The sequence below is a fragment of the Lampetra fluviatilis genome, chromosome 4 (assembly GCF_964198595.1).
Source record: "Lampetra fluviatilis chromosome 4, kcLamFluv1.1, whole genome shotgun sequence".
In the NCBI taxonomy this organism is placed as follows: domain Eukaryota; kingdom Metazoa; phylum Chordata; class Hyperoartia; order Petromyzontiformes; family Petromyzontidae; genus Lampetra; species Lampetra fluviatilis.
The window spans coordinates 18,981,924-18,995,866 of NC_136278.1; the positions used below are offsets into that span (position 1 = coordinate 18,981,924).

The 13,943-nt window shown below is 52.7% G+C and overlaps 1 protein-coding gene across 1 annotated transcript; it reads right to left on the minus strand.

Annotated features, from left to right (window-relative positions):
- Window positions 1-953: 953 nt before the first annotated feature.
- MRS2 (magnesium transporter MRS2) lies at window positions 954-13,861 on the minus strand. Its single transcript, XM_078855724.1, has 11 exons — window positions 12,030-13,861; window positions 10,305-10,369; window positions 9,438-9,474; window positions 9,167-9,279; window positions 8,208-8,381; window positions 7,115-7,245; window positions 6,358-6,474; window positions 5,142-5,294; window positions 4,099-4,216; window positions 3,089-3,202; window positions 954-2,454 (listed from the first exon to the last, which is right to left on the minus strand). The coding sequence occupies exons 1-11, from the start codon at window positions 12,280-12,282 to the stop codon at window positions 2,320-2,322; spliced, it is 1,410 nt and encodes a 469-aa protein (XP_078711850.1). The 5' UTR covers window positions 12,283-13,861; the 3' UTR covers window positions 954-2,319.
- Between the last annotated feature and the right edge of the window lie 82 nt (window positions 13,862-13,943).

Here is a 13,943-nt window from a genome sequence, read left to right on the forward strand (position 1 = left end):
TTCGCTGCGTTTGCATCAATGCCCTGCATTAAGACTTGCCTCGTGCATGCATACACACCGCGCGCACGCTACATACACAGACTAGTACAGACACATACATACACGCACAGACACATAGACGAGTACAGACACATACATACACGCAAAGACACATAGACACACAGACGAGTAGACACACAGACACATACACACAGATTAATACAGACACACAAACACAGACACCGCACGCACACGACATACACACAGACAGGCACAGACATATACACAAATACATGCACAGAGACAGAAATACAGACACACATACACATAGACACACAAACAAGTACAGACACATACAAAAAAAGACAGATCCCCCGTGTAGCCTTAACAGACTGTTGGGTCAAGTGCTGTTAGCAAGTAGAACCTATAATGGGCAAGGATTGCCCGTTACACACACACGGATTGCCCAGTTACACACACACACAACACAAGGATGACCCAGTTACACACACACCCACACAAACATAAGGATTGCCCAGTTATACACACAAACAAGAATTGCCCAGTTACACACACAAAACAAGAATAACCCAGTTACACACACACACACACCAAGAATTGGCCAGTTAAATACACACACAACAAGAATTGCCCAGTTACACACGAGACAAATATCCCAGGCCAAAAGTTCCAAGGTCGTAGGGTTCTAAGTACCACTGTGCTCCACACACAAAGACAAACACACACACAGAGTGCACATTCATTAAGTTACCAAGTTCCCTGTTGGCACAGGCAGATAAACAACCACGTCTTCTTCTACTTCTAATGTATGACGAGTATGTGTAAACACTGTATACATCCAGTTTTACGTTTGTGAGCCATGTGATAGCTGTGGGAGTATTGTGATGAATACCGTCAAGTGCACCGAAAGAGCGGGCATAGAATCCGGCTGTTCAACCACTGTTAATTATACATAAATATTGCCTTTATTGCTTTTAAGAATTGCATGTTACATACAAATGAAGAAACAAACATCGGTACACGCACACACACGTAGGCAGCACTTCGTAAGAAGTCAAAAGTGATCGCCCTATGAATAGGCTGTCCCCCCAGCATGGGAATGTGGAATTCCCACCACTGGTTTGTGGCCACCAAGGGAGAGGAGCACCACCAGCCACTGCTCGTTTGAGCGGGGAGATACCGCGACACCACAGGTAATGTAGTCGCACGGCGAGCGTGTCGCAGCACTCATCTTGGAAGGTCGCGAGATCACATCCCGGTTGAGGTTCAGTGCAGTCCATCTTCCCACCTTGATCGATACAATTAGCACTTTGTCAATAATGCACAGTGCGTTGTCTTGTTTAGAAAGTGGTCCTTGCTATAGCACTGTTCACGATTGGCTCAGGGCCAATCATGAACAGTGAAACACTTTGACGTGACTTATGATGCCCACATATTACCTATACAGTACAACATTGTTTACATGTAAACTACGTACATATACAGGGTGAACCATTTATAGACACCTCAATGATACCTAATGACACCTCTTCCTTTTCAATAGCTGATTGAATTTTGTGAATGTACCGGCTCCATGCCTGAAAGAGGAACAAAGGAAAGTGGTAGCACGGAGGCGTTGTTCAATTCCCACCACGGCCGCCACGCAACCATTTCTCTCCGCACGGTCAAAAGTTCGACCTCGAGTTCGAGTCGCCGCGATGCTGACGTGCCCCACCAACCCCGGCACTGTAAGCGACCGACGGGTTCAGTTGTCAGGTTCAAGCAAGGTCGTGAGAAGCCAACGAGGTTCTGGGTAATGAGAGAATCATCCACAGCAGACGAGTCTCCGGTCGTGACGATGACAACCACGGACACTGGGACAGGAGCAGCTCAGTGTGTCCAAACACTCGCCACCAACCACCACACCAAGAAAACTAATATACGAGGTTAAATAATAAAAGAACAACCCTCTTCACTGGTTAAATGAAAAGCACGAAACGGAAATAATGACCACATTTTTGTGCTGTGGAGAAAGTCCTGATAAAATGCCCCCAAATGAACGCGTATTTTAGATTTTTTATTTTAAGGCCACAGTGTTTTTGACGAGGGTATTTGGATGGTTTGTGATCTGTGCACCACTGCCTCCGCAGTTTCTCACAATTGTTGGCTTCATTTTTTTTTACGAGAGATAGAAAGCGTCGTTTCCTGACGGGCATTCGTTCATTCAATCACCAGCAAAGACCGAGTACCCAACGGCCCTGCGTCATCGGCATTCAGTATGGCTCTATGACAGCGCTTCCCACCGTCCTCCTCGCTCATCTGCTCGCCCTCACGTCAGCATCATCTCTGCAGCAGCGGGTTCTTCTGGCCAGCCAGGCTGGGCAGCAGGGGCAGGGTGGCCTTACTGGGCGCCTGGGATGGCGAGGAGGCGGCAGCTGCAGACTTGCTTTGCGTGCGACGCACAAACGACGGCACCTGCGCCACACGTCAAGCGACACACGCGTTCGCGCTCGGCGTCACGTCCGGGCATCTCTCCCCCAAGCAAGCCCACAACCTACATCACCTGCCGTGTGTGTGGTGGATGCTCATCCCAAGCGCCTATCCGGGCCCCAGGCTGCTTAGCCTTCCCGAGATCTGACGAGACCGTGTGCATTGCGGGTGCTTCGGTGCACCGCGTAATGAAGCTCGTGGATTTTCTGGCCGCCATGGTAGCAACATCACGCGCTGTGCTGTGTGACGCATAAGAAACTTCACGTGTACCCGCTATTATTTACACTATGTGCATTGCGATGTCATGAAATGCCACGTGCACTGCTATGTACTGGGTACATGGCGTGCTTCTGTGCTACGTCACATGTACCACTACGTACAATATTCTGGATTGCCGTAAAATGTAACGTGTCCTACTATGTAACGTGTATGCTCTATTGCATACACGTTACATAGTAGGACACGTTATTGCCATGTACCATGCACTCAATGTGTACCGCAATGTGCACCGCTATGTGTCATGTATGCTATATTTATCACTATGCGCCGTGTGCGCTATGTGTGCTGCAATGCACCGTGTACACTTGGTGGACTGCAGTGTGCTCCCTGTTCTACGTACGGCCGGGGGAGACGAGGGGTCCAGGTGTCGCCCCAGGAAGGAAAGAAGTCGCCTCCACATGAGACCGCTCCCCAGCAGCATGAGCCCCGTGACCAGCCAGAACACACGTGGGTCCTCAAAGCACCAAGACGAACACAAAAAAAGACAAAGATCCCCCATATAGCCATAACCGAATCTCGGGTCAAGCGCTGTTAGCGAGCACCTATGAAGGTCGGCACGGCACACGAGAGGGTGGCCAGCACCACGCACGGCCACCTTTGTTTTCCGAGTAACGATGTTTACACATGGTAACAGGTACTCATTGAGGCTGAGTCGACCTAGGAGAGACCCTGGACTGGTTCAGATAATCGTTATTGGTGTTGGCAGTTGGAGCAAGTGGCATTAGTGAGCACCTATTAAGGTGAGTGCAGTGCACGAGGTGGTGTGACCAGCCCTATGGCTGATCATCATCGCCTTCCCAGTGCTGGTGCTGAAACACCACACCAGGTACTAATTTGTAGCCGAATAAAATGAGAGGGGCCCATGAGGTGCATGGAGATCACTTGCCACTGGTTTTGCCCGTGGCTGGGAATAAAGCCCCGGTCACTGAGATCATAGAACAGTGCACTAACCAGTACGTCACGGCTCCACCCACGCATAACAACACCACCAACAGCTGACATTCGTCGCTAAGTGGCGGTGATGTCACCAAAGCGCTTGTGCTGGGCTCCACGCACTTTGAGGCCACGTGAAGAGTCAAAGGCTCGCAGGCAGAAGGTCAGGTGACATTATTTTTAGGAGGGTTGTGCTTTGTTCTCCATGTGGGAGGAAATCACAGTGCCTGGAGGAAACCCATAGGAGGGGGACAGGAAACTCAAGCGCCACTCACAGAAATCTGCCTGTGGTTCTGCTTTCTACAGGTCAGTGGGTGTCATCACACCCATTGCCATCATGACTCCCATCCCTGCGTGATCCACCAACCCTGCGACCAATTTGCCGCAGGAGCAGGCGATGGCAGTCGGTGTGCGTACCTCCTCGAGCGACGAGTTGAGATTCATGCCAAAGGCAACGCCAATCAGCCCGAACAGTGACAGGGAGAAGGTGCCCATGGTGAGCTGCAGATTGAGCCGCATCATCACGTTACGGTGGCTGCGCACACACACACACAAAGACAAAGATTCCCCGTGTAAGCGCAAAATACTATTCGGGCAAGTGCTGTTAGCGAGCACCTATGAAGGCCTGCACGGCACACGAGGGGGTGGGTGGCCAGCACCGCACCCGGCTGTCTTTGTCTGGCTAGTGGCGATGTTTCCACACCACACGGGGTACTCATTTGAGGCCGAGTCAAACTAGGGGAGGACAGGTTCAAATAACCGTCAATGTTGTTGGCCGTGAGTGGGAATCAAACGCGGGTCGCAGGGTACGCAGCGCAGCGTGATAACCGTGAAACAACTGCGCACACACACACATACACACGCACCTATTTTGCGGATGGCCGCTTGGTAAAATTAGCGCATGCTGACTTGACAAGTAACGTCATATGTCACATGTTCAGGCGTTGTGACGTCATCACGTGGTATCGTGATGCGTGTACCTCTCGTCTCTCGGTTCTGCATAGCTCTCTCATTTAGCTCCCTTGCATCACACTCACCTCTCTAACTTGTCTACCACTCTCTCATTTCTCTTGTTCGACTCCCTTACATCTCTCTAATCTGTATCTCGTTATGACTCGATGATCGATCTCGGGTGGCCCTAGCAAAGTGGGTAACTTGTTATCTTATTTTATATTTATAGAGTGCTTTAGCTTAAGTCGCTTTACATAGCTTATAAGCGGTACAAAAATTTAGTGATTTATATGGCATGGGGTCAGGAAAGGGCTATAGGGGAGAGACGGGAAGGAGTGGAGGGGCGAGGAAGGGAATGGGCAACGAAGAAGAGGTGATGCTTTAAGATAGGAAAGAAAGGAGGTTAAGGAGGGAGACTGCTAAATGTACAGGGGCCTCAGTTAGGCCGCCAGTCAAAGAAGTCTGCTTGAGCAGGCTGCATGACCGTGCCGGTGAGCGGAGCAATGCACCTGTCGAGGTTGAGGAAGATGACGCTCTCCGAGTCGTCGATGAGCCCCTTGAGCTCGCGCACGGCATTGAAGAGTGCGTCGGCCTCATGCAGGAACACCTCGAGCAGCAGCTCCATCTCGTCCGCGTGGTCCATGCCCACGCTGCTCGCCTCGCTGCTCACCATACGCATACACAACTGCAATTCCCCGCTAAGTGATGGTGACGTCACCATGGTGCTTATGCCAGGCTATGTGGATTTTAATCCCACTTGAAGCGTCAAACACCCACTGGCAGGAGTTCACGGGGCAGACCCAGGTGCCATGGGTCGGCTGACTGAGATGACTCGCCGATGCACCACCTATGCCCCCTACTGTGCCAATTTGCTATGTTTTAGCCACCCGGCGCTCCGCTCGTTGTTGCGTCACTCCTCTGCCCTCCGTTGTTGCTGGAGGGCGACTGCCTCCAACTGCCCAATAGTGTCCTTCACGAGCCTCCTCCAGAGGCCCATCTTGACAGCAATGGTACCAGTCATCGGCAAGTCCACTCAGCTCCACATCCTCTTCTACTACATCACTTCATCTCTTCTCTAGACCGTGCCCCACGCCCGTTTAGCCCCTTCTATTTGGCCGAACAAAAGCTGTTTAGGCATATGGTGCCCGGGCATGCAGGCTACATTACCCAGCCAACACAGCCTTGCCTGCCAGGAAAGCTCAAGGATCTGTGAGCTCACAAAATCCAGCCTGGTTAAACCCAGGATGGATCGTAGGCAGGCCAGCCTAAATATTTCTAACTGGCTAAAAAGTTATCTTTGGGGAGTCCACGTTTCGCAAGCATAGAGAAGGGAGGGCATGACCGTGGCCGAGAAGACCCGAAGCTTCGTGTGGAGTGACAGACCAGGTAGCTTTCACACAGCGTTATGCAGCCAATGAAAGGATAATGCCGCTCGACTTCCCCCTTTGTGTTAGACTAAATAAACGTGTTGCCTCCAACGTGACGCCTGGGTCTCCATTTATACCCACCACACATGCACACAAACGCCTGCCCAGGTACGCAGGTGGTGCGGTGCGAGAGTGGTGGAGCCAGGTGGAGGTGGGTGGAAGTGGGTGGAGACAGGTGGAGGAGGGTGGAGCCGGGTGGAGGTGGGCGGAGGAGGGTGGAGGCGGGTGGAGGTGGTTGGAGGTAAGGAGGCGAGTGCCGGGCTGTGTGGAGGAGCCCCGTGTGCTCTGCGAGCCGCACTACGCTCGTGGGTTGCTCCACTTGCTGAGGCACAGCTCCTCCATGAGCTCCTCGTCGTCCAGGATCTTCAGCAGAACGTCCTTGAGCACACGCACGTCCGTCTCCAGCTCCGACAGGCTGCACACATGCAGGCACACGCACGGTTGCACACAGTCGCAACACATGTGACGCATGCAAACACGGACACTGGGCGCCGCGGTGGTGAGATGTTAACTGCCTCGCCTGGTATAAAATACAGGAGGTCGTGGGTTCGATCCTGACCCTAATATTATTTTGAGTTTGCATCGTCACCCCGTGGTCGCCTGGATTTTTCTCCGCGTCCTCTGGTTTTTCCCTCCACATTTAGAATCAACGTGCGTTTAGAGTATTTGGCTGCAATACATTTCTACGTAACAAGCCACTTAGTTGAGCTATAATTTGTGGCCAGGTAGCTTCTGAAAAAGAGCTATACAGCTCAGTTGGCCTGACCTGGTAAAATAATAATAGTTTACAGTTTTTTTATTTATAGCTTTACACAGAGAGAGAGCCCATGGATAGGGAGAAACACGATACATGCACACAGAGAGAGAGAACACAGTCAGCTCACTAACAACGACAGACGCGCGATTCACACGCACGCAATGACTGAACAAGACCCTACCACCAAGTGTACAGAGACAATGACCAGGGCGGTGAGGAGCAGTGAGGGACGATGGGGCAGCAGGGGTTGGCGAGGCGTGGTGAGCGAAGACGCTGCGCCGCTGGAGCCACTACTCACCTCTTGCTGCTCTGAAGGAGGAGGTGGAGTTTCCCGCGGTCGATGGACAGGAGTTTGGGGTCAACGAGGGCATCCAGGATGGCCATGATGGCCGACTCCAGGTCGCCGAGGCGGCTCTGCAGCTCGCTCAGCTGCGCCGGACGACGACGACGACAACGACGACGTGCGGATACACGCGCGCGTGCGCACATACAAAGACAAAGGTCCCCAGGGTAGCCGATACAGGTTGGACTCGAAGTGTGGCGAGCTACCCACTGCGTTACCACTGCACCCCGTGACAAAAACATAAGGGAGCGAAGATATTCGGCAGGTCGAAAGCAATGCCGCTGCGCACGATCGTGTGGTTGCGATCTACCGCCCGTTGCTGTTGTCCGACGTTTCACTCCACGTGCTGGGGGCTACTTCAGCAACTGAAGCTCCCGGCACGTGGAGTGAAGGGTCGGGCAACATGCCGAACAACACGCGGCAAATACACTCCAGATGGGAGAAAAATATTCACAGATTGATATTCATTTCTGGGGGAACAGATATTTGAAGGAAACACACATGCACATACTCATTGATGCCACTCCAGAAGCCCCTGGTCTGACCTGGTGTCCCCTCGTCTGACCTGGTGCCCCCCCGTCTCATGCAGTGCCCCCCCCCCCGTCTCACCCGGTGCCCCCCCCCGTCTCATCCGATGCCCCCCCCCCGTCTCACCCGGTGCCCCCCCCCGTCTCATCCGATGCCCCCCCCCCGTCTCACCTGGTGCCCCCCCCCCATCTCACCCGATGCCCCCCACCCCATGTCACCTGGCGCCCCTCTTTTCTCAGCTGGTGCACCCCCCCCCCCCCAAATCCCCTCGTCTCACCTGGTGCCCCCCCTCGTCTCACCTGGTGCCCCCCCCCAAAACCCCCCGTCTCACCTGGTGCCCCCCCTCGTCTCACCTGGTGCCCCCCCCTCGTCTCACCTGGTGCCCCCCCCCCCAAAACCCCCCGTCTCACCTAGTGCCCCCCCTCGTCTCACCTGGTGCCCCCCCCCCCAAACCCCCCGTCTCACCTGGTGCCCCCCCCCCCAAAACCCCCCATCTCACCTGGTGCCCCCCCCGTCTCACCTGGTGCTGCAGGATGGCCTCGAGGGCCCAGAACTCGAAGGGCAGCGAGTAGGAGGCGAGCTGCCCCTCTCCCGCCAGCTGGGGGCCCAGCTCCGCCTGCAGCCACGACTCGAGGCTCGGGTGACGGTAGTCGAGCACCAGCAGGCTGTCGGTGCTCACCACGGCCTTCAGCTGCTGCTCGCTCCGCACGGCACGGGAGGGGCGCAGTCAGCCGGGCAGTCGGGCAAAGCGCGGGCCGAGTCGCCAATGCTAGCGGTCAGGCAGTCAAGCAAGTGGGCAGACGTTTCATGCAAAACCATCAGGCGATCATCGCTCAGTGTGCCCATGAAGACAAAGATCCCCCATACAGCCTTGACAGACTGTTGGGGCAAGTGCTGTTCGTGAGTAGCATCGATGAAGGCCGGAGCGGCGCACGAAGGGGTGTGTGGCCGGCACCACACCCGACCGCTTTTGTCCCCCAAGTGGCGATGTTTGCATGCTACACTAGATACTAATTTGAGGATGAGTCGACCTAGGAGAGGCCCAGGGCCGGTTCAGATCATCGTCACAGGTGATGGCCGTGAGCAGGAATCAAACCTGGGTCACCGAGTTCGTAGCGCAGCGCGCTAAATGCGCGCGCACACACACACACACGTGCACGAACACACAAAGATCCCCCGTATAGCCTTAACAGACTGTAGGGGCAAGTTCTCTAAGTGAGCACCAATAAAGGCTGGCACGGCACACGGCACACGGCCGCCTTTGTCTCCCTAGCGGCGATGTTTACACATCGCACCAGGTACTCATTTGAGGTTGAGTCGACCTAGGCGAGGCCCAGGACCGGTTCAAATAATCGTCACTGGTGTTGGTCATGAGCGGGAATCGAACCCGGGTCGCCAGGTTCGTAGCGCAACGCGCTAACCACTTCACTACCGCACGTGCACACATGCGCACACATGCGCACACACCCTCGCGCACACCTCCATGTGCAGGATAATGCGGTTGTTGCGGGTGAAGATGCCAACGGGAGGCTGAAAGCGCAGGTCTCGCGCCTGGAGGCCCAGCTCCGTGTAGAGCTCCGTCTTGCGGCGCTCTGCATGCGCCCATGGGGGGCCACGGGGCGATGGGGGCGCCACAACCACACATGAGCACAGCCACGCGCTACACTTCTACAACCTGGAGTAATTGGGAACTTTGGTTAAAGCGTGGGGTGCAGACGACAGGTGAGTGGCTGTTTGCAGCGGTCCCCACCGAAACAACACACCAGGCCGGTCTTGTCGAACTTCATCTGTGGAGACAGATGCCAGCATTAGGACACATGCAGCAGCACGAGGCTCCAAAGCCGGCACAGGATAAAAAAAATGCAGCCAAACACTCTGCCCCATCCCAGGGGCGCCATGGTGACGAGCTGTTATCACCCTCGCCTGGTATACAGGTCGTGGGTTCCATCCTGACCCTGACGCTTGTGTAGTTGCAATTTGCATGTTCTCCCCGTGGTTGCGTGGATGTTTCTCCGCGTCCTCCGGTTTTTCCCTCCACATTTTTATAATCAACATCACGCGTTTAGAGTATTTGGCTGCTATAAATTTCCATATGATGAGCCGCTTCATTGAGCTATCATTTGTGGCCATGCCGCTTCTGAAAAAAACTATATAGCTAAGTGGGCCTTATCTGGTAAAATACAAATTGTTCAATAATAGTGATCCCGCACGTCCTATTGATGTTTACCACTTAGTTGTGGGAAGTCAGCTGTGGCCATCCAGTGGATGGACTGGTTCCTGCCAAAACAATGTGGCATTTCCACAGCTGGCTTAGGGCCACCAACGGAGGAGTGACCCCCCCATTGCTTATCCGAGCAAGAAGACACCGTGATTTGAGCCGGTTAATTCGAAAGGCTAGAAGCAGCTGCAGGTACGATGGGGATTTGTGCCCTGCCCTCTGCTACCCACGACGTAGCCCGCAGCAGCTCACAGCACCTGTTTTATGCACGGCGGGCACCTATCCAAGCACTACCCAGGCCGCTTAGTTTCCTAGATTTGACGAGATGGGGCGGATTCTGGGCAATTTGCTCGTAGGCACTAAAGTATGGGAGATTAAAAAAAAAATCAAATCACTCACCACGCTAAACACAGGGATGACACTGGCAAGGGCTGCCTGTGAGGGATCAGAAGAGAAGTGTCTACCTGTGAAGACATGAGTGAGAGGGGGCATCGCTTACAAACTCACAGCTCAACGCAAGCACGACAACTCTCGACAGCCAGAGCACTCGGGGGCTGAGTGGACCGGTGGTCACGGCGTTCCACCACTGAGCCACTTGGCATGGACGCGACAGCTCGATTCCAGCTACAGCTGTCAGATAATTTCTGTCACCTGACAAACCAGCTGGGTCGCGCTGTGGATGGAAAGGCTGACCCACAAAAGGAATATCACAGGTTCAAATCCAGGTCTGAGCCCTGTGTTATCCCACTGCTGAATGACAGTCTTCCCCATTCTGTTTATACCGTGGCAATTATTGCACCATACTTCACCATGCTGGTCAGTGCTGGTCAGTGCGGGTTAGTGAAGGGCGGAGGGCGAGGCCTGGACTGGTTCGAATTTAACTCAGAATGGATGAAAGCTGTGGATGGAAATTTTAAAACTTTAAAAGCAGCCAGGCCAAAATTACAAATACATGGGAATGGCAGTTAGTGATGTCAAGGCGGGTACTGAAGGAACAGCGTCAGCTCATGCAGCTGATTTTCGAGTTCATTAACTGGTGAAGCACCAAGCAGGTTGAGTGAAACGTCACCGTACGTCGTTACATTCAGTCATAAAAAGTCTTGAGCCATTGGTGAGAAGCTTATAAGTCAGAATTTGATTAATATATTGGCCATGTATAAATACTATCTTTGTAAACGTGACGATCTGGTCCAGTGGTGGCAGATGAATGACAAGAATTTTTGGCACTAAACCACCACGTGGACTGAACAAAGAACAAAAATGTACGATTATTGTACAGGGTGACCCAAAAAAAACGGGCCCCGTGTACACTTTATGTGATATCTCCTTTATTTATTCACCGATTGCCCTTATTTTACAGGACATGGCAGAATCAACGACCGTGAGTACACCAAGACCCCAGTGGGAGCTGGGACAAAGAATACACTGTGTTAAATTTTACTACAAGACAGGCTCGTTCAAGAAAACCCAGGACAGTTTCATGCGTCAGTTCGAATGTGAAAAGGCTCCATCCAAAAGCAGATTTCAGAACTGGGTGGCCCACTTCGAGAAGTATGGGACCGTGGAGAACCTCAACGCTGCCAGTGAGAACCGTCCAAGCCACTCGGGACGTCCCAAGAAGCGAACAGCCGAGCTGGTCGAAAGTGTGAGAGAGTCTCTCCAGCAGAGTCCGAAACGCTCTGTGCGTAAGCGAAGTCAGTCCCTCGGTATGTCCCGTGAGACTGAACCATCACGGAACTCAAGGAAACCATTAGGGAGGAGATGAGAGCCATTACCAATTCAGTCTGTAAGAACGTCATGGACAACTTCGTGCTGCGCCTCAAGAAATGCACGGAGCTAAATGGAGGCCATCTAGAACACATGCTGTAGAACGGAGAAAAAAAGGCCAAAGACCCTAGTGTTTTGATTTGATGTTTCGAATATAATAAACTAGTTATGACCAAAGTTTCATTTCGTTCGGACAAAACACTAAGAAACGGGGCCTAATTAGATTTGGGGCCCGTTTTTTTGGGTCACCCTGTATTAACTCCAACCCATACGGCTTCGAGTACACTCCACCACTGTTGCTCCAAGTGATATTGCAGTACGCATTCCAACATTTGGTGTCCTCATTCACGCACTCACCCATGCCCACTGCGCTGTCGCCCCACAGCGGCGGCGACGTTAGCAGCAGCCGGGGTCTCCACCGGCTGCCGGGCCGGGGGGGGGGCGGTGGCGGTGGTGCTGGGCGGAGACCCCCCCGCGCCCACACGCAGGGGGGGCACACGGAGCAGGCGGTACGAAGCGGAGTCGTGGAGGGCCCGGCTCGGGTCACCACGGCCCCCCACACGAGAGTGACGACCACTCTTCTTGACGGGAGCTGGTGACACGGCCACATCGCGGCGGAATTCTGGCCGGTCGCTCTCAACTCTGGCCGTCAATGTCCGTGCTGCTCCTGCTGCTGACGGTGGTGATGCTGATTATCTCACTTGAACAAGTTCATGTGGATGCTGTTGATGGCAATGTTTATGAAATGGCTTCAATAAGTTGATGACATTAATGCTGCTGATGGTGAGGACGCTGATTCAGATATTTATGCTTATGTTGATGCAATGTTTATGAGTTTGTATGTTGAACTTATTTTGCACCGTACGTAGCCAACCGTGCTAATCGGAGGTGCAGGGGGAAGGACAACAAACTTAACACAAAAAGCAGTCCTAAAGAAATTAGTTTTCAATGTATTTGTAATCCAACTGATGAAATCATTATCAGTTTGATTGCATCAGTGATTTCACCACTAAAAGTGCCTGATGCTGATGCTTCTTATTCTTGCCAAACTATTCGATTATTTGTATAACCACACGGCTCTTACCGGGTTAAATAAACGTCGTGCAATTTTTCTATCTGGACATCGAAGTTCACACCGTCATTGCGTATTGCACCTTTGCAGCTCTTGTTAAACGCATTACGGTTTATCCCGTATTCTTGTATCAGAGAAATTGAGTATTGCAGGGTCCATATGGCGTACAGCCGTTTCAATACGGGCAAAAACAAATTCTAGTTGTTTGTATTTCTCCCTTTTGATGGGGTGAACGTTCAGATTTATAAGGGGCACTGGGTGACCAAAGAGGTTTGAATTGGTGTGTAATAAGGTAGGCACTGATATGGGGTTGACAGGTATGGTATTATGTTTCACACTAGATCATGTGCAGCAGCCGTGCCGGGTCAATGGGTTCATCAGTCCGTCTAGCGTCTTCCACCAATTTCCCTTTCGAGTTAAGATGACGCCCCCCTCCAGCTTCACGGCGTCATTGCCAACAATATGACGGCTCTCGCCGAATCGAAGGCTGCAGCGGTGCAATCTGTGGAGACCCGGCGCATGGCAACAGCAGTCATGGGTCACGGTGACGATCACTCACGATGATGTTGGTGGTGGTCATCTGTTCCGCCCCTGCAAGTGAGATGCACCATCACTGGATATATATCCCTGCGGTCTCTATGCAATAACACTGTAGCCGTAGCACTATCGTTGCAGGATTAATGATTATAATTATTAGTACGCCACTACCAGCGGCCACGCACTTGAAAGTTCTTCGACTGCACTTGTCGGCCTGGCTGCGTTAGCTGCCTAACGCGTCGAAGGCAAGCGCGCACACGTCTAATTCCAGCATGCGATATCCACACACGTGTCTATGTACAGCACATGTGTTGGAGAGAAAATCCACAACATTGTTAAATCCACGACGTGTTAAGCAAACACACACATCTCAGCACTGCCGACTCGAGCCGCGTTCAAGGCTCGGTCTGGTTCGTCTGTCACGGGGGCGAGTCAGACGATAACTCTGTCCGGTGTGTGTGTAGTTTATAACTTCCCTGCTATCGGCTGAGTTAATTAAGCGACAATTTGGCTGCTGCAGGAGTCGTCCTCGCATTTGACCCACGAGCACCTCGAGCCGCGCGGAACCACGTGCGGGCTAACCGGGAGTCGATTCGCGATTATGAACTCAACGGGCGAATGGAATCGATTTCATTCACAAAACAACTTGGGAATCGCTAATA